Below are 18260 nucleotides of genomic sequence, written 5' to 3'. Positions count from 1 at the left end.
ACCAACAACAGACCGCCCGCAGAAGCTGGAACAAGATCACAGCCGACCAACTCGCCACCTCCCTGAGCCAGCACCCTCCGGCCAGCTCAGCGAACCCCAGCCAAGCCGCCGAAAACCTCACGAAGTGGATCAGCAACTGCGCGGACGAGCTCGCCCCGCTGAGGACCCCGCCCAGCAGACCCGGCAGCAAGAAAGCCCCATGGTTCACCGACGAACTCAAGAGCTCCAAGAAGAACTGCCGAGCCCTCGAGAAAGTCTGGAGAAGGGAACCAACACCAGACAACATGACCACCTTCAAGCTTGCCACCCGGAAGCACCACCAGCTGATCCGCGCTGCCAAGAAAACTGCTTTCAAGGACCGGCTGGACAACAACGCACACAACTGCAAGGAACTCTTCAACATCGTGAAAGAGCTATCCAACCCCAGCGCAGGTAACAACGACATCACCCCATCGCAAGACCTCTGCAACTCCCTCGCCTCATACTTCCACAACAAGATCGCGGACATACACAACAGCTTCAACAACCAACCAACGCACACCACGACCGAACAACCACCCCCCACCACCACCCTCCACGCCTGGACTCCGATCAGCACCGAAGACACCATCCGCACGATGAACTCCATCCACTCCGGATCTCCGACCGACCCCTGCCCTCACCACGTCTTCAACAAGGCCGACGCTGTCATCGCACCCCACCTGCGAGACATCATCAACACATCCTTCGACACGCCACCTTCCCTGAGAGCTGGAAGCACGCCGAACTCAGCGTTCTACTCAAGAAACCCACAGCGGACCCCACCGAACTCAAGAATTACCGCCCCATCTCGCTCCTCCCGTTCCCAGCCAAAGTCATCGAGAAGACCGTCAACAAGCAGCTGGCCGCCTTCCTGGAGACGAATGGATCCCTCGACCCCTCACAGTCTGGCTTCCGTGCCAACCACAGCACCGAGACCGCCCTCATCGCCGCCACCGATGACATCCGAGCCCTGATGGACAACGGAGAAACAGCGGCCCTCATCCTCCTAGACCTCTCCGCGGCATTCGTCTGCCACCGCACCCTAGTACAGCGCCTCAGCAACGTCGGTATCCAGGAGAAGGCTCTGGAATGGATCATCTCCTTCCTCGACGGAAGAACACAGAGAGTCCGCCTACCACCGTACAAGTCAGAGGCCACCGAAGTCATCTGCGGCGTCCCTCAAGGATCCTCGCCGAGCCCCACCCTCTTCAACGTCCACATGAGCCCCCTCGCGGCCATCGCACGCCAACACAACCTCAGCATAATCTCCTACGCCGACGACACCCAGCTGATCCTCTCCCTGACCAACGACCCCGCTGCCGCCAGAGCCAACCTGCACGAAGGGATGAAAGAGGTAGCCGAGTGGATGACGACCAGCCGCCTGAAACTGAACTCAGACAAGACGGAGGTCCTCATCCTGGGCTCTTCACCCTCCGCCTGGGACGACTCCTGGTGGCCTCCCGCCCTGGGCACCACACCCAAACCGACAGACCACGCACGAAACCTGGGCTTCATCCTGGACTCCTCCCTCTCCATGACCAGGCAAGTCAACAACGTCTCCTCTGCGTGCTTCAGCATCCTACGCATGCTACGGAAGATCTTCTGGTGGATCCCCACCGAGACCAGGAAGACCGTCACCCAGGCCCTCGTCACTAGTCGACTGGACTACGGCAACGCCCTCTACGCCGGCACCACCGCCAAGCTTCAGAAGAGACTCCAGCGGATCCAGAATGCCTCAGCCAGACTCATCCTCGACATCCCACGAACCAGCCACATCTCCGGACATCTGAGAGACCTGCACTGGCTCCCCGTCAACAAAAGAATCACCTTCCGCCTCCTCACCCACGCACACAAAGCCCTACACGACCAAGGCCCGAGCTACCTCAACAACCGAATAAACTTCTACGCTCCCAAACGCCACCTCCGATCGGCCAACCACGCCCTCGCCGCCGTACCCCGCATCCGAAGAGCGACTTCAGGAGGAAGATCCTTCTCCTACCTGGCCGCCAAGACCTGGAACGCCCTCCCGACCGACCTGCGCCTGACCCAAGACCACCTCTCCTTCAGGAAGAAGCTGAAGACCTGGCTGTTCGAGCAGTAGCGGCACCCCCCTCCCCCCTCCCCCCAGCGCCTTGAGACCCTACGGGTAAGTAGTGCGCTCTATAAATGCCATTGATTGATTGATTGATTGAGCAGACCTGCCAAGCAAGATTTGACACATAAGCAGGATTTGACACTGTAGTGTTAAAAAGGATGCCTTTTCAGAGGAGTCATCTGTCCATTCAGGTCAGATTTTTATTTGCTCCTGGGAGGCATATCACATCTAGTCATACCTAATCAAGGTAAATGACTGGCATGAAGAAGCTAGAGAGCCAATGCAAGTTCGCACCCAGGAACTTCAGGCAGGGAAAATGTAACTATCTAAAAGTCACTTTTCCTTAATATTTATTAAAAATTCGAATTCAGCATTGAATTGGATTTTTAATGACTATTAAAAACAGTTATCTAATAATTGTTCTATCTGCTCCCTTTCCTGAGGTGCCAGTCACTCTAAGGGCATGTTAACATTACATTTTCTATATTGCCTACTTTTTAAATGACATGCACCCTGCCTTGTGGGATACTAGGAGTACATTGGGGTGATTTGTAATATTTAATTGGGAAGTTTTTTTTAACCTGTCAAAAAAGATTTATTTTGACAGGTTGCACTGCATGTTTTGCGCTGTTACGTTCAGGCTACAAATGGTACGCATGAAGCCATGTTTGCATTGCACTATAGTAGATGGCAAAATAGAGGCTGCTGTCCACTAGTGACATTTAACTCCCAGGCACTAGATACATTTTGTACATTGTATTAGGGGCTTATAGGCAAGTTACTACACCATTTTTAGGATTATGACAATTTGAACACATGAAAAGGGAGAGCAAAGGTCCTTTTACTAATGGTTAGTAGGAGTAAAGTGCACAGATATCTAACGCCAGCAGAAATATTGGGGCCAGCAAAACGCGACAAATCCGAGATGACCATGTGGAAAAGGCTAATTTTCTAAAACTACCCTATGTAACTCAAGTGCTGTAGAAGACTCAACTTGTACATTTAATTATGGCTTTAATTTAGAAGAGCCGTGCATATTAAGACACAAATGTGACAGAAGTGAAGCATCACTAGACGTGCACACTGCTGATGGGAATGTAACAACAATTAACTTTACACAGTCATCTGCTGTTGCCGCTGTTACTGGTCGGTACATACCGCTTTTAAAAATGTTGCGGTTTTACTATCTAATGAGTGAGAGTCAGAGTTGACTGTTAACTCTCATGAGTTGGGGGGCAACGCTGTAATGCAGTGGTCAGTGCAGCCCTCCGGTCGTCTTGCATTTGAGCTGATAAGGGAGTGATGTTCAGACTAGAAGGCTACTGGCCACAGCGCCGTATCTTTCTCCCAGGACACTTGACAATCGAGGAGGGCCTGATGGGGCATCTCTCTTGATACTTGAAGCAGAGTACTCTTCTGCCCAGTCTCAAGCATCTTCAGTTTAAGTAAAGAAGCAAAAGGTCTGTTGGTCCGCAGTGATCTTCATTTTGGCTGGAAAGAAAAGGGCATATTCAAACCTAGGTCCCTGAGTTTCTGCGTCACACCCATGATCGATGTATGGCGATACTGCAAACACCAGTCTTTAGTCTGGAAAAATCATTGCTTTACTTCCTTCCACTGCGTAATATCCCGCCTTTCAGGCAGTTATTTTACTATAATGCTTATCCTGGATATTCAGGAGTTACAGTTGGACTTCACTGTGCACCAGGAGCATGAGCACAGTGAGCTCTCAATTGTACATATGGAAGAGGGATATGATGCGGTTAGGTCTTTGAGAAGGCCATCATCGCGCTCTTCCATATATACAGCCATGCCTTCTTCTCCAGGGGTCAGGGGCCTACCAAAGACCCGCTGCCATAACAGGAGAGGCACAGCGATTCAGCTGCAATGCCGCTCAGCCGGCACTGAGCGCTATTTTTAATCGCAGTGGTGTCCATATTATGAAATTAATTCTTACGATATGCACCACATAATAAATATTGATCATTGTAAAAATATCAGTGTTTACTGATTTTCTGGGGCCTCCCATTTTTCACCTGTGAGAGATTCTCTGACATGCTTTTTAGTATTCAAAATGCTCAACTCTCATATGCATATTCCAAGTAAGGCGTGAGATACACCGGCCCATTTTACTTTTCTCTGCAAAGGTCGTCGTCTTGCAATGACAAAGGAAATCTGCCCCGGTGGGGACACCAAATTATTAGGGTTATCAGCATTATGGTGTCATACTGTGATATGCTTTGTTCTGGTAGGGTGTGTTGTGTTCTACTGTGCTGTGCTGGTAGATGTGATGTGTTATGTTGTGTAAAGCTGTCTGTTTCCAGACCTAAAAAATGTGTATTTGTAATGCCACTTGTGCATATTAGAAAAGTGATGCATGCAGAGTAAGATTTGTGACCTAGTGAGATCAGAAACAACAATATATTGCGTTGTTAATTTAATAGGTACTATCACCTATGTGCGTCTAACTCACTATGACTTTCGTTGACTCGAGGCTGTTTTTTGTTGGCTTGAGGTTGTTTTTGTATTTTATTCCAATTTTTCAACCTTAGGTCACCAGTGAAGTAAAATCCCATGTACCTGTATATTTTGCTTCCAGTGTATCAATCTTGGGCATATACTCCGTACACATTGCAGAAGTGGCGATTGGTTTATGATTTGTTTTAATGGAGAAGTTATTTATGGATACTTTTTTTTAATTGTGCTATGTTTTTCTGCAGTGCAAAAAGAAGAAAAATGGCAGATAAGATTCTTCCTCAGAGGGCAAGTAATACTTTTTTCTTACAATTGTTCTTGTAACATCTGCTATTACATTTGTGGAGGTGTCAAAATATATAATAAAACTATTAATCTGTCTAGATTACCAAGGAGTCTGTGTATCATTAGATTCAAAATAAAATCTAATGTGCACTAACAACTAGACTGACGTTTGAGGAAACTGATTTAGAATTCTACCATGTTTTCAGTGGCAGAAGCCACTTGTCTTAGCAGTATGTGCTATATATGTTGTGTCACTCATTGACGTCCTATTTCTCTGTGTTTTGTCTGTGACACATGAAAAACGTGAAAAGTGTGAAATAAAAAGACAAAAAAAACATGGTTTTTTTTCATAGCATCAAACAATGTCTATTGAAGGACTTCATATTGCTCACTAATCAGTTGTCATAGACTGAAGAGTGATTGTCTGCAACTGGGGCAGCTCTATTTCCCAAAACGTGGGGCAGGAAACAATATAATATCTACAGTGGTTTCAGTGAAGAATTTTTGCATAAAGGATTTTGAGTTTAACCACATACAAAAGTACATATAAAGTACAAATGAAGGTAGCTACAGAGCTTTCTTGAAAACAACGTCATATTATTAGAATAACTTATTAGAAATCATAAAAAGAATCCGAAATAATACAGATATATAACGTGGTGCTCATGGGGTTACACATAATAAACATATAAGACTCAAAATACAGTGTATACAGACAAAGACAATGGCAGAGGAATGACAAACAAAGTGTGTACTAAATCACAAGATCAATAATGCAGTGACTGCATCCTCTTTAGTTGCCAAAGGACACTTTGACGGTGATTCGACCTTGTCACTCAAACTGTAATCATCAGGACACAAGAAAAATATTTTGAAAGCAACCATCAGAAATCTGTAATTCAAGTAATAACGTCTGTAAGTGTCGGGGTACCTATCATCATAATACAAAAGAAAGGAAAAAGCCCACCCAAAGGCTGAAATGAGGTAAAAAGGTGATGCAAGTAGATTCCAGTCACCAACTAAATGAATGTGCTGCAATCAAAAGTAATAAACAAAAACAAATCCTAAAAATATTAACTAGAGTCCATCAAAAATACCGACATGCTTAAGAAAAGCAAAGGAAACTTCCAACTCATGTGTTAACTAGTCAGAAAGCCAGAATATTTATAATATTAAAATACGGCGTGCTCTAAATTTTAAAACGAGTAAACTACTGATGAGTGAATTAATCACATCAGAGAATCCAATGATACAGGAAAACCATTAAGAAATCTCTGATGGTGGGTACCTTCATATGTACTTTATCTGAACTTTTTTATGTGGTTCAACTCAATTCTTTTATGTAAAAATTATTTCCTGAAACCACTATAGCTATTATATCCTCATCGCTGCGGCGGCTATTCCGCCGCAGCGCTAAGGGGGTGGGAGGGCCACGCGGCACGCCCATGCTGGTGACGGAACCGCTCCGTCACCAGCCGCGGTTGAGCTGTGCTCATGATGGAGCGGTTCGTCATGGGCCCGCCCACTTAATAGAATGCGCCGCCCAGGCACGAAATCAGCGCCGCGCAGGCGCGTCAGGCAGGCCATGACGGAACCGCTCCGTCATCAGCACAGCATCAGCACGGAAAGGGTTAAAGACCGAAGAGTTGCATGGTACACATTGGAGTGTTCCATGTGCAAATGCCACTGCTTATCATCATCAGAGATCTTTATTTCGCCCGAATGGCCATAAAAGTACATTCATAAAAATTTGACATACAATTAGTTAATAAAACAAGCATTACGCTATATGAGGCAACAGGTTACACAAAGTTACTAAGTAGTTCCTAAAGTGCATATACAGTACATGGACAGCATAATGGCCTCGCAATTTTAGAGATCAAAAGGCTCTTAAAGTGCATATGGAATATATAAGCGACCAATTTTGTTTGATAATACTCCAATGTCATTCAATTGAGAGTATAGTGAACCATAAAGTGCAAGTGCAGTACATAAGCAGCATGAAGGCCCTTACATTAAAAAGAGGAAAAAAGAAACAAAAAAGTAGAAAGGAGCAGCTCTATTTTAAATACAAGGCGATCCTGGTCAATAAAACATTTACACACCGACCGAAACTAGACTATTAAAATATATAAATAATTAAGATCTAGACTTAAATCCTTAAAATAATTCATTCAATTAATCAGAGGGTAACTCTACGAAGTATATTGGTTCTAGGCAAATCCACATATCTTCAACAATTTATTTGTTTCAGTTTGGGCCATTGATTAAACCTAAAAGCACATAGAATAGTACACTTTATAATAAAATCGTTGTCTTTATGCTCAAATATTTTCCACCAATTGGTTATTATCATGTGAGTCCTGAATGCATTATATTTATTTAGAGTTTCAGACCCGCTTTAGCTCTTATGAGACTCACATTGAACAAAAACCTACTAATGCTAAAAACTATTTTTTGGGAAGTATCTGTTTTCAATATTCTTAGTGCTTCGGTGCAAGTTCTGATATTTAAAATATGGCAAATTGGTTTAATCCATTTATTCCTTGGCTTGCCATATACTCAGCAAAAGAATAGAATATGCAAATGATTCTATTTGAAGGATTTTTACAGAATTCGCACAATTCATTATTATTTTTGTTACTATTTATTGCCCATTTTTATGTATTCGCATTAATGTTTAGTACACCGTATCTAAACTTAGGATATAGGCCTTTAGCCAGTGGAGGGTAAATCTCATCCATAAATGTTTAAAAATTGGCTACTGTCTTGTGTAAAAAAAAACTTTGATGTCAGTGTAACAATACCCACGCCATGCAGCAATTAGTTTTGAAATAGGACCAAAATGTTGCTTTTAGCAGTTTTTTACTACACCCAGTTAGTTGTGTTGGTGCTTCCCAGAAGTGTTTTAGGCCTAGTTCCTCGAACCAGAAGGAAACAAGTTTTATCCACAGAGTACTCCTAGCTTTGTCAATTTCTAGAATGCCTCTAAGACCCTCTATATAGCTAGTCAATTCAGGGGTTGACCACAGTCGCACCCAAAATAATAGTGGACGTAGTACTGCGTGGTGATCCATACGTTTAATGTTTAGATCCATCAGGATGGGTATTAATGGTGTTCTTACTGGCAACCCCAAAACCCTCCTGAAAAACTTGTTTTCTCCAGGTTCAAAGGCTTTTTTACAATGTGGTCCCTAGATTTCAGCACCCTATAATGAAGCTGCTTGTACTTTATATTTATAGACCTCAAGAGCAGGGGTCATAGCTCTTGAGGTACTGCTCCCATGCATCTTTATTATTGGGTGCGAATTTTGAAGTTGGGCGATTTTGTTTTTTCCAACTGTTGTCTCCAAGGTAACTTTGCATCCAACATTATTCCTAAATAGATAAAGCAGTGTACATACTCTAGTTTTTGGCCTCTAATAGATACATTTCGCTTAAAAGACTTATGTGAATGTATAGCCATATACTTTGTTTTGTTTGAATTTATTTCAAGGCCCTTTTCATTACAATGTATATCAAAGTAATTCAATAAAGATTGTAGACCTTTAGGGGTTTGAGATATCAAGATGGTGTCATCGTCAAATAAATGGGCTGGCATCAGATCCCCACCCAACTTCGGAGTATCGTGTGTACCGCCCAATAGATAGTTAGGGATGTCGTTAACATAGAGGGAAAGTAGGTTAGGTGCCAGCACGCACCCTTGACGTACACCCCGTCTAACTGGTATTGCCTCTGTTAACTCACCCCTCGGGCCCCATCTAACTTTAGCGAAGTTGTCCTCGTGTAATCTTATTATTTGCTTCAGTATCTCTGCCGGAACATCCTGTGATTTTAGAGACTCCCCAAGCAATTTCCGAGGCACAAGGTCAAAAGCGGCCTTAAGGTCTATAAAAGCTATATATAAATGGCCCTTCTTTATATTTATATATTTCCAACATAGACATAAAAATCTAAACACCTGATCAATTGTGGTTGTTTTTAATCTAAATCCCGCCTGAAATTTTGAAATTACCTTATTTTCTTCGAGCCAAACGTTTAATCTCATTAAAATATGTCTAGAGATTTTTTTTTGCAAAATATCAATTAAACTAATTGGTCGGTAATTTCCAGGATCATCACGATTGCCTTTTTTAAAACTAGTAACAATTTCCGCCCCTTTCCATGTTTCGGGGATTGGAGAACCACCCGCAATTGCATTGCAAAGGTAGTTAATGTAATGGCCCCAGACGCTATCATCATGTTTTAATAAATCCCCCGGGATTTTATCAGGTCCTAGGGCTTTTCCTGGTTTAACTACTCTAAGCGCTAAGAGTGTTTCTTCCATACTAAAATGCAGGGTATCTATGTCAGGACTGAAGGCCTATGTGATTTTCAGCATATAATTTCGAAAAGTGTTCCTCCCACGTCTTCGCTTCTAAAAAGAAGTCCTTAACTTCCCTACTTGTCTTACTGCCATTAGCCATTATTCTCAAAATCCGTTCTTGATCTTTAGATTTAGCCTCTTCAATTAGATCTGTCCAGTTGTTGTCGTCCCACTCTTTTTTTGCCTGTTTTAAGGTTTGCTTGTATTTACTTCTGTTCGCCCTTGTGTCTACTACATTATTCTTTTTTACTGCCAGTAAAAGATCAGCTTTGGACTCTGGGCACTCCTTGTTGTACCGCAAATTAGCCCCTGTTTTTGTTCCAGTCCCTACTCTACTTTGTTCTCCTGGTAATTTACTTAATATTGGTACCAGGGTCTCCTGCATCTGGCGATGTGCGGCTATTACTGGAAAATCCACTTCTGGGGCATCTAGATAGGGCTCCATGATATTAGAGAAAACACTATATATTTGTGTCATGGATTCTGCCTTGGCTAATATATCCGGCCACTTTAAAGCCCGGCGGTTGTTACTCACTATGCCTCTGTCAGGAGGGGTCATTATTTCTTCTTTATTCTGGAAATGGATGCTATTATATAATCAACGCAGCTCCTATAAGTACCTTTGCAAAAGGTAGGGATATTCGGTTTATCTGAAGGTAGGCGGCCATTGCAGGCTCTAAGCCAATTTTCTGTCGTTAGTTTCATTATCTGGGCTACTGCTATGGTATAGGACACTAGCGGGTTGCTCTGTATGGCAGGGATATTGTGGGCGCTGTTCTCATCATCAAATAAATTACCGAACCCCACTGCCGGTTCGAATTTACGATTAAGGTCACCTTCAACAATTATCATTGCGTCCACCTCTAGTGTATTCAAAAAGGTGTTCAGATGATTTATTGTTATCGACTCCATAGTATTTGGGCTTGGCCTGTTATATACATTAATTAGATATAAAAGATTTTTCCCCTGTATTTTAATTTTTACAGCAGCCAAGTCCTCAGATAATGTAAGTAGTATCATAGATTCTATTTTGAGGGTTATCCTGATCCATATGGTGAGACCTCCCAAAGCCCTGCCTCTTGGTGAAGGGATGGCTTTTACATTAAAGGTTTTATATCCTAACTTATGCGGGGAATCCAAGGCCCATGTCCTCTTATAAGAGTAAGATATCACTAGTTTCAGTATACTCCATCCATTCTTCATCTCTTAAATTCCTGTATAATCCTGGTACTTTCCAGGATGTTAATGTTATCGCTTCCGTATGTGTACTTTCTAGATTTACTGTGTTGAGCCTTTCATCACTAATATTTGGATCAGGGGGAGCTATAACAGGCATTAACAATGTCTGCTCTTGCCTCTCCTCCCCAACATTTACACATAACCTATGTGGATTGCAATCTTCTTGTTTCCCTAGTCCTTCTTCACGATGGTCTATATTAGTGGTAGATATTTTCCCTCTATTTCTATAAATTATATTTTTATCTAGATGAAGATTATAACAAGTATCCTCTATTAATTGTCATTCTACTTCATCTAGTGTGTATAGAACTTGGAATCTATTAGAGGATAGTATTGGGGCGTCAGCACAATTTAATAGCCCTAAGTTAGGTTTATAAAAGTGCCCCAGCGGAAGTGCACTTATGCTGGTATTTTGAGTAAAAGTTTCCTCTCTAGTATTCAAAAGTGATCTGACCAACTGCGGCCGTCGGAAATTTACTATTATGCAGTCGTGTGCCCATTTCCCTACTATCACTTCCTGTTATCGAGTTATGAGTAATGTTTTCTGTTGGCCTACTATTTTGTCCTTTAAAACTCAGGGAGCGAAGTTCATCCAGCTGCCTTAGATTTCCGCCAGGAATGCTTTTTTTTAACTTCCTCTTTAATGTCATCTACAGGTATTGTTAGCTGGTCTATCTTTCGCTCCATGCAGTCCAATCTATTGTCTATCAAGCCACTTATCTGAGTTAACATCATTTTTAGTGCTGTTTCAAGTATCCAACTAATTGCGAGTTTTAAACCCTCAGAGTTATCGTTTTTCATTTCACTAATTAATGTAACATCAGCTTCCGTCTGTGCACTGCATGTTTTAGCATCTCCCCTTGTTGTTCCTCAGTTTGCTGATTTTTCTGCGCATTGGACCTTGAGCCCCTTTTTTCTTGATATTCACACCCCCCATAGCATGTTTTTGTCTCGCCCTGGGTAACTTACCCTTGGTCTTATCAGTTTGTTTTGAGGGACGGAGTCCATTTCCTGTGTTTGAACTTACACTGTCAACTGATACTTGATTTTAGGGTTATGGAGTTAAATTTACCGGGGCAGATATTTCAGATCTATTCTGGATTGTTACCCTCGGTGATAATGGGATAGTTGCTCCTCTCTGAAGTGCAAACAGTTTAGGATCTAGGGATAATCGCCTCTCAGTCAGTTGGATCTCATGGGGCAGCAGAGACTCTGCTCTAATTAGGAAAGCATCCAAGGTACCTGCTGGGCCTTTGCATTTGTCCATCTTCCCAAGTTACTAACTAACTGTGGTGCCACAGATCTTAAGGGTACAACCCGCGCCACTAGTGAGTAGTTAACCTGGCCAACCAAGTACGTAGTGTTATAACGTCGGCCCTACCCATTAAATAATGCCTGCCTAAGGTTCTGCTAATACCCAGTCTAAATCTTTTCACAACTTAGAATGTAACCACTTCGAGTTATATCCCCAGTATCGAAGTACACGAGTAGGTGAAAAATAAACAATAGAAGGCGATTTAGAGGGGAGGTCCACAGGTCAGTAATCCTCAACTGTTAATGTGTTATACGACCCAGATCAATGTCATTAGAGGTGTCGACCCCAACGGCGCGTTATGGTACAACTCAGCTCAGCAAGTCAAACATGTCTTATGCATTCGCACTTTGATGGCTGAGTTACTGGCAAGCAGCAGCTATGGCGGTATTAACACTATCGGTGCGGCGCATTTTCCCGCTGTGCGCTGAAGTTTTAAAAATCCCGCGGTTCATGACGAGCTCAGCTCGTCATGAGCGTACGAGAGGTGTACTTCATGACGAGCTGAGCTCGTCATCAGCGTTGAAGGGGTTAACAACAATATAAACCCCCAGGCGCCAAACAGCCAGTCAGCAACAAAGCCCCAAGGATGTAAACGAGGCAAAAGCCCAGTGATCCCTAATATTAAAAATGAAAAGCCAAAAGTCCTGGCCCAGCCCAGCCTCCTCCGGGCGACGACAGGCTAGGACTGGCCTGCCCTTGGCCCGGGCGAGCCGCGCCCGTCCCGCGCCGTGGGAGCCCCCTTCAGGCCTTATACTCCCGATATCCCGCTGTCAGGTGGAGCTACTCCTCCTCCTCCCGCGAGACCGTGCTGCACTCTGGATGATGCAGTCCGGGCAGCGCGCGGTCCGCGTTGGGGAGGAGAGGAGGTGAAGGTGCGGCAGTGGAAAAGGGTCACAGGAGCTGCAGATGCAATTTATCCCGCGTCGTGGAGTCCCGAAAAATGGCAGCAACTAGTCAGCAGCAGGCAAGTGAAAAGGGCGTCCCACTGCTTCTCAATTTCTAGGAATGCTGCCACAGCACAGCCCATAGCATACACAACCTTAATTCTCATTTGCTATTGACAACAGTAATTGGTGTCAAGTCTTTCTAGGTAAACCTCTACACTTCCAGTCCCAAATACATCCTGCAAGAAATTAGGTTTTTGATTGAGGGGGATGAAAACCCTTCTCAAGAAACAACCTCCTTGTCAGGCTGAACCACAAAATTCTCTTAATTAACTTGTGCTAAACCCTCCGGTAGTTTAGCACAAAAGCAGTCAGGCTTAACTTAGAATTTATGGAGCACATGAAGTAATAAAGTGAAAACAGAACAGGAGATACTCTACTCCAATTTTGAAAATAAAGTAACATTAAATAAATATAATCTGACCAAAATGACAAAAATCCTATCAGTATAACCGAACATATGCAGTTTAGGTTTAAGTAAAAATAGCACAGAGAAGCAGAAAACGCAAACTGTTGGTGTCTGGTCACGCTAGTTCAAGGACAAGTTCAGGCCAACCACGATGGTTACTGGGACCAGATAAGTCCAGCTTGAAAAGTTACCTTCTCAAAGTCCAGTATGCAGAGTTGAAAAATCCTGTATTTCACAGGAGAATATAAACTGATGCCAGCCAAGGGTCCAGGACCTAGGGAGTCACCTCTTGAGGATCAGGCACTCACTCCTGCAAATGCCAGCGGGGCTCAAGCAGGTCAAGTTGCAGGTCGAGATAGGCCCATTTCTAGGTCCAGGCAGGGCTAGTTGCAGCAGGTCAACTAGGCAATTGCAGGGAGGCCTTGGAACGTGTTACGTCCCTATAGCATGGAATAGAAGGCCAGCCAACTGACCCTTGGAGTCACTCAGGTTAGCCTGGGATGAAGAGGGAAGGTCTAGTCTTCCTTTCAAGAGAGCAGGGTAGGCCTTATTCAGCACAGGGCAGGCCTCTGAAGAACAAGGCAGGCAGCAGTGCAGTGCTCTAAGTAACAAGAACGCCTCGAACAGCAAGGCAGTCATTTGGTAGCAGCAGGGCAGTCCTATGAAGTACAAGGCAGGCCTCAAGCAGCAGGACAGTCCTCTTGGGAACAAGGCAGGCCTCAAGAAGCAGGACAGTTTTCTGCAACGTCCACAGGCTCATGAATATACTGATGAGTGGGTCAGGAGGTCCAATATAGTTCTACCGGGTGCCATCCTTTGAAGTGGGGGAAACTGCTAGTCTCCCCTCAACATCCAGTTCTGAAATGTTCCTTCCTTCCCCTGCCCAGGCTCCAAGAGGCCCAGGGTGACAAAAAGCTGGTGTCCAGTTTCTTTGTGAATGTGCTGGAGACAGCCCTTTGAAATCTAAGTGGGGCAGGGAAAAGCTCTGACCCTCCTATTCTGGCAGGATCGTACTCTTCCAACCAAGTGCTATTGCTCACTGAGAAGGCCTCAGAAGGTTTAGTTTAGTCAAAGAGGAATCCCTGGGTGTACGTTGGACTGAATCTATTGTGTGCACTAAACGATTTCTTAGCCACTCATACAGACATTCCTTGTAGAGGTACAGAGGAGAAATATTTAACCACAATGAAATATTTAGATAAGGAGTTCCACACTAAAAGTAAACGTTTACAATCTTTTTAATATTTTATAAAAATAAAATTTCTTGTGACAAGAAAATAGATTATTTACAATTTACAACACCCACCGATCTAAAATGATGGATTTCCAACCAGGTAAGAAAAATCAAATCCTGCTCCCTATTGGCTGTTAATGCTTATGCACAGGAAAATCAAAGTGGCTTGGTAGCAGCTGCATGGGGTGAGCAGGAGGTGGAAGACTGCTGTCCCTGGTGACCTGCCATTCGTTTCATTCCCCTTGTACCACTGTATCCCACCTGTTCCTAGTTAAGTGTCTGCCAGCAGATCATGATGTTGCCCTGCTGCTGGAAGTCAAGTTTCCTTTGTCAAAGATGGCCATTGACAGGCTATCAGACTCAGAAATGAGTGAAGGGTGGCACTCCTGCTGGTACCTTGTGTCCAAGTAGGATAGAGGGCTCAGGTAGATTTTTGGACTTTGCTCCCTAAATGCCTTGATACAGAAGGACAAATTCATAATGCTCACTATAGATCATATTCTTTCTCTCCTGGACACAGGAGAATAGATGGTATCCTTCGACTTACAAGATGCATACTTTGATGTGCACATCCTGCAGTCAAGCAGATGTTTCCTTTGGTTCATGGATGTGGGTGCAGTTCCAATTTGCCTTTCTACCCTTTGATTTGGTTCTACCCTTTGTATGCTCAAGAAAGTGAAGGCAGTGGTCGCAGCCCACCTACTCAGGTAAGGTGTAGACCTATTCCCACATGTCGACTGCGGTGTCTGCTCAAGGCAGGCTCTCCGCACTCAGAATCAGGCCATCTCTGAAGAATAATTGCCCTTATGTCATCCCTGGGGTTTCACATCTACAGACTGAAGTCCCATCTTCACATCAGACTCAGACACAATTTACCCCATCCTAGCCATGGCAACATTTAAAACCTTCTCAACACCTCAAAACGCCCAAGATGTATCCTAAAGCCTGTAAGGCCTACGTGCGTAATATGCCTAAATTAGGCTTTCCAACCATGAGACAGGTATGTCTGTGGTAATAGGATTCAAAGGTGTCTTTTGCTGCATAGGCTGGATCGCCCTTTTTATTTTTGTAATGGCATGCTTTAAGTGTACAAACTCATATTCCATACCTTGGTTTAGAGAAGGAATAGAAAATATATCTTTGTAAAGGATCTACTAAATAATAACAGTCTAATTCATTGGTGAACCTAGGGTTTTTTTTTGTTAAAATGGCCAAAGATGATTTCCACAATGGTTGCACATGTCTGCCTAAACCTGAACAGCCTTCCACCAGGATTTCGAGTCTTTCATTCTGTACAGTGGGCTCGTAAAGGTCCAGGTTCCATTGGTGGCATTTTCAGATTCTGAAAAAAAAGTGCCCAAAAAGCAGTAAAGGAATTGATCACCCTACATAAAAGTAAATGTCATTCACTGGGGTGTTACGGGGCTGTGGGGGTATATTCCACCTGGTAACCTTAAAAAAATCGAAAATAAATGTTTACAAAAGCTCGACCGGCCTTATTGTTCACCTGGAATTCGAACTTCCTTTCTTAGAGGATTTAGTTCAGGTTGCACCACTCCTTATTTGGCTTAAGATCTGGCATTCAAGGCATACTAGCTTATCTTGTTCAGTCATTAAAGAGTGCTTAAGACAGGACCGAGCCTTTTCTATTCCTTGGCTTGCCCATGTTAAAAAAGGTTTTGTAAACATAGGTCTTTCAAACCGTTTCCATTTTCCAAACGAAATTGTTAACATTGTTTGCATCCCCTAAAAACTCTTAGATAACGAACATTGTTGTTTTGCTGTAATTACCTATGTATCGCAGACTCATAACCTTAGGAGAGGGTTAAATAACGTCTCTTTATCAACTCCGAAGTATTTTTTATGTTTTTCTTCTTGTACTTATTTTATAAGCACTGTTTTCATGATTCTTATAGTGCTTGTTTTATAACTGTTTTATTATGGTTTTTCGATGTAATGCATTTTATGGCTCTCAGCCAAATAAAAAGTTTTGACTGACTTAAAACTCAGTTAATCTTGTCACATCCTATTTTCTAGTCAATTTTTTATGTACATTCCCAATGTGCCTATCAGAAGGTGTGAGAACTACCTTCTAAGAGCTACTAATCTAAATTCCTCACAAAGTCCACCTATTATATAGTTGCCAACATAAAGCATCTGTCGGCCATAAACTACAACTTTTTAACTTCCGTTTAGGATAGAGAACTATCCGACCACTACAAATATGCCCATCCTACCCATCAGTAGAATCTCGTTAGTGCCTGCTTGAAAAAAACCCTGCGCCCCTCCCCCAAAGTTCCAAACATGTAATTCTTCAGCATGTCTATGCACTCTTTGGGGTTGACCGCTTCCTCCCTGCTGACCACCTCACGGCAATCTCCATTCCTGTGTACACCTCCTCATCTTCTCAAGAGCCATTGAGGGTGGTCCACAACTGTTCCATCTTGCAATGCTTTCAACCAGCCTAGCGTCTTCTTCCGCTCTCTAGTGTATTGTCTGTTACGCCTGTCAAGGTACGTATCCCCAAGACCGTGCCATCTCTAAGTCCACGGAATGCTCGAGTCCTCAAATAGTTCGCACATTCCTCCATCCCTTCTCAATCATTTTCACAGGTTTAAAAAAAAGTGTGATTTTCCTTGACGGATGACTTTTAATCTTGCAGGGTAAATGTGAAGACCACAACAACGCTGAGAATTAAAGTTGAAGTGTTTATTAAGGAGGAACACAGGAGCGAGGTAGGACACAGCCTACACAAGTCTTATTCCCAGTCAAACTGGCATCCAGCAAGGAATATGGAACCTTGCTGAGAATGCACGAGGGAAAGAAGATTGAAAGGAAAAAATTCTAATAGTAAGGGAACAACATAACACATCTTCCTCCTCAAGGGAAAAAAAACAAAGTAAAAAAAACAAAAACAAAAACTAATTAACATACAAAATGTTCTAACCATTTAGGTTTAGAGCATACACATTTCTTGGACATATCGTTATTAGTGTTCACTTTAGATTCAATAACATTAGGACACTTTACAGATGGAGTAAGAACGTTTCCAGATTCTGGATCAACACTGTTACAAGGTGCTACAACAGGACAACCAACATCATCAAATTCTGAAGTAGAACTTAAATTCACATTTCCAGCAGTGGAATCAACATTACTTGATTCTGAAGTGGTAATGGTTCCAGATGTGTTGATTTCAGGCGTGACAGCATCACCTTGTTCCTCATCATCGAAAGTGATTCCAGAAGAAGAAGAATGAACAGCTAAATCCTTCTTTAAGTTATTCTCATTCTTCATCTCTGTAAACAGCAATCCTCCTAATATTCCAGACCTTGTCATCACTCAAAAGAACTGCATCACGTTAAACTTACTTTTTTAATCATCAAAGGTTCAGAATATTGAGATTCACCTTTGCAGACTTTCCACGTTTTTTTAACCTTGACCCACATTCCAGCCTTGGTATCCACAGAACCAGCACCAAACTTACTGTCAAAAATCCGTTTGTATTGTAAATGTTTATCAAGAATATTATAATTTTTATATTATTTTTAACTTTGCTTATGCAGATATCCAAACAAAGATTTTTTTGCAACCAAACTTAGTTCTGGCAGTGCGACCTCTCATAATTTCGAAAGGGGACATTTTTAAGGCATCATGCAAATTTGTTCTATACGTCCAAATGGCTTTGTAAACTTGAAGTTCCCAATCTACCCCTTTCATTCCAGCAATTTGAATGGCATTTTTTAGTACTGTATTAAATTTTTCACACATACCATTACCACTAGGGTTGTATAAAGATGTAGTTCTATGAGTTACACCAATTCTCTCAAAATAAGATTTTGCAAATTTTGACACAAATTGTACTCCATTATCGCTA

At 42.9% G+C, this 18260-nt stretch overlaps 1 protein-coding gene across 1 annotated transcript in view; it reads left to right on the top strand.

The window, feature by feature from the left end:
• The window catches only part of SMARCD2 (SWI/SNF related BAF chromatin remodeling complex subunit D2), an 805600-nt gene that overhangs the window by 201889 nt on the left and 585451 nt on the right, over positions 1–18260 (top strand). Inside the window, exon 3 of the mRNA XM_086923795.1 lies at positions 4837–4879. Coding sequence (XP_086779921.1) covers positions 4837–4879 — 43 coding nt within the window. The remainder of the gene's footprint in view (positions 1–4836; positions 4880–18260) is intronic.

Source organism: Lissotriton vulgaris, chromosome 5, assembly GCF_964263255.1.
Source record: "Lissotriton vulgaris chromosome 5, aLisVul1.2, whole genome shotgun sequence".
NCBI lineage: Eukaryota > Metazoa > Chordata > Amphibia > Caudata > Salamandridae > Lissotriton > Lissotriton vulgaris.
The sequence above is the reverse complement of the archived record's forward strand: the minus strand, read 5'-3'. Positions and strand labels throughout refer to the sequence as shown.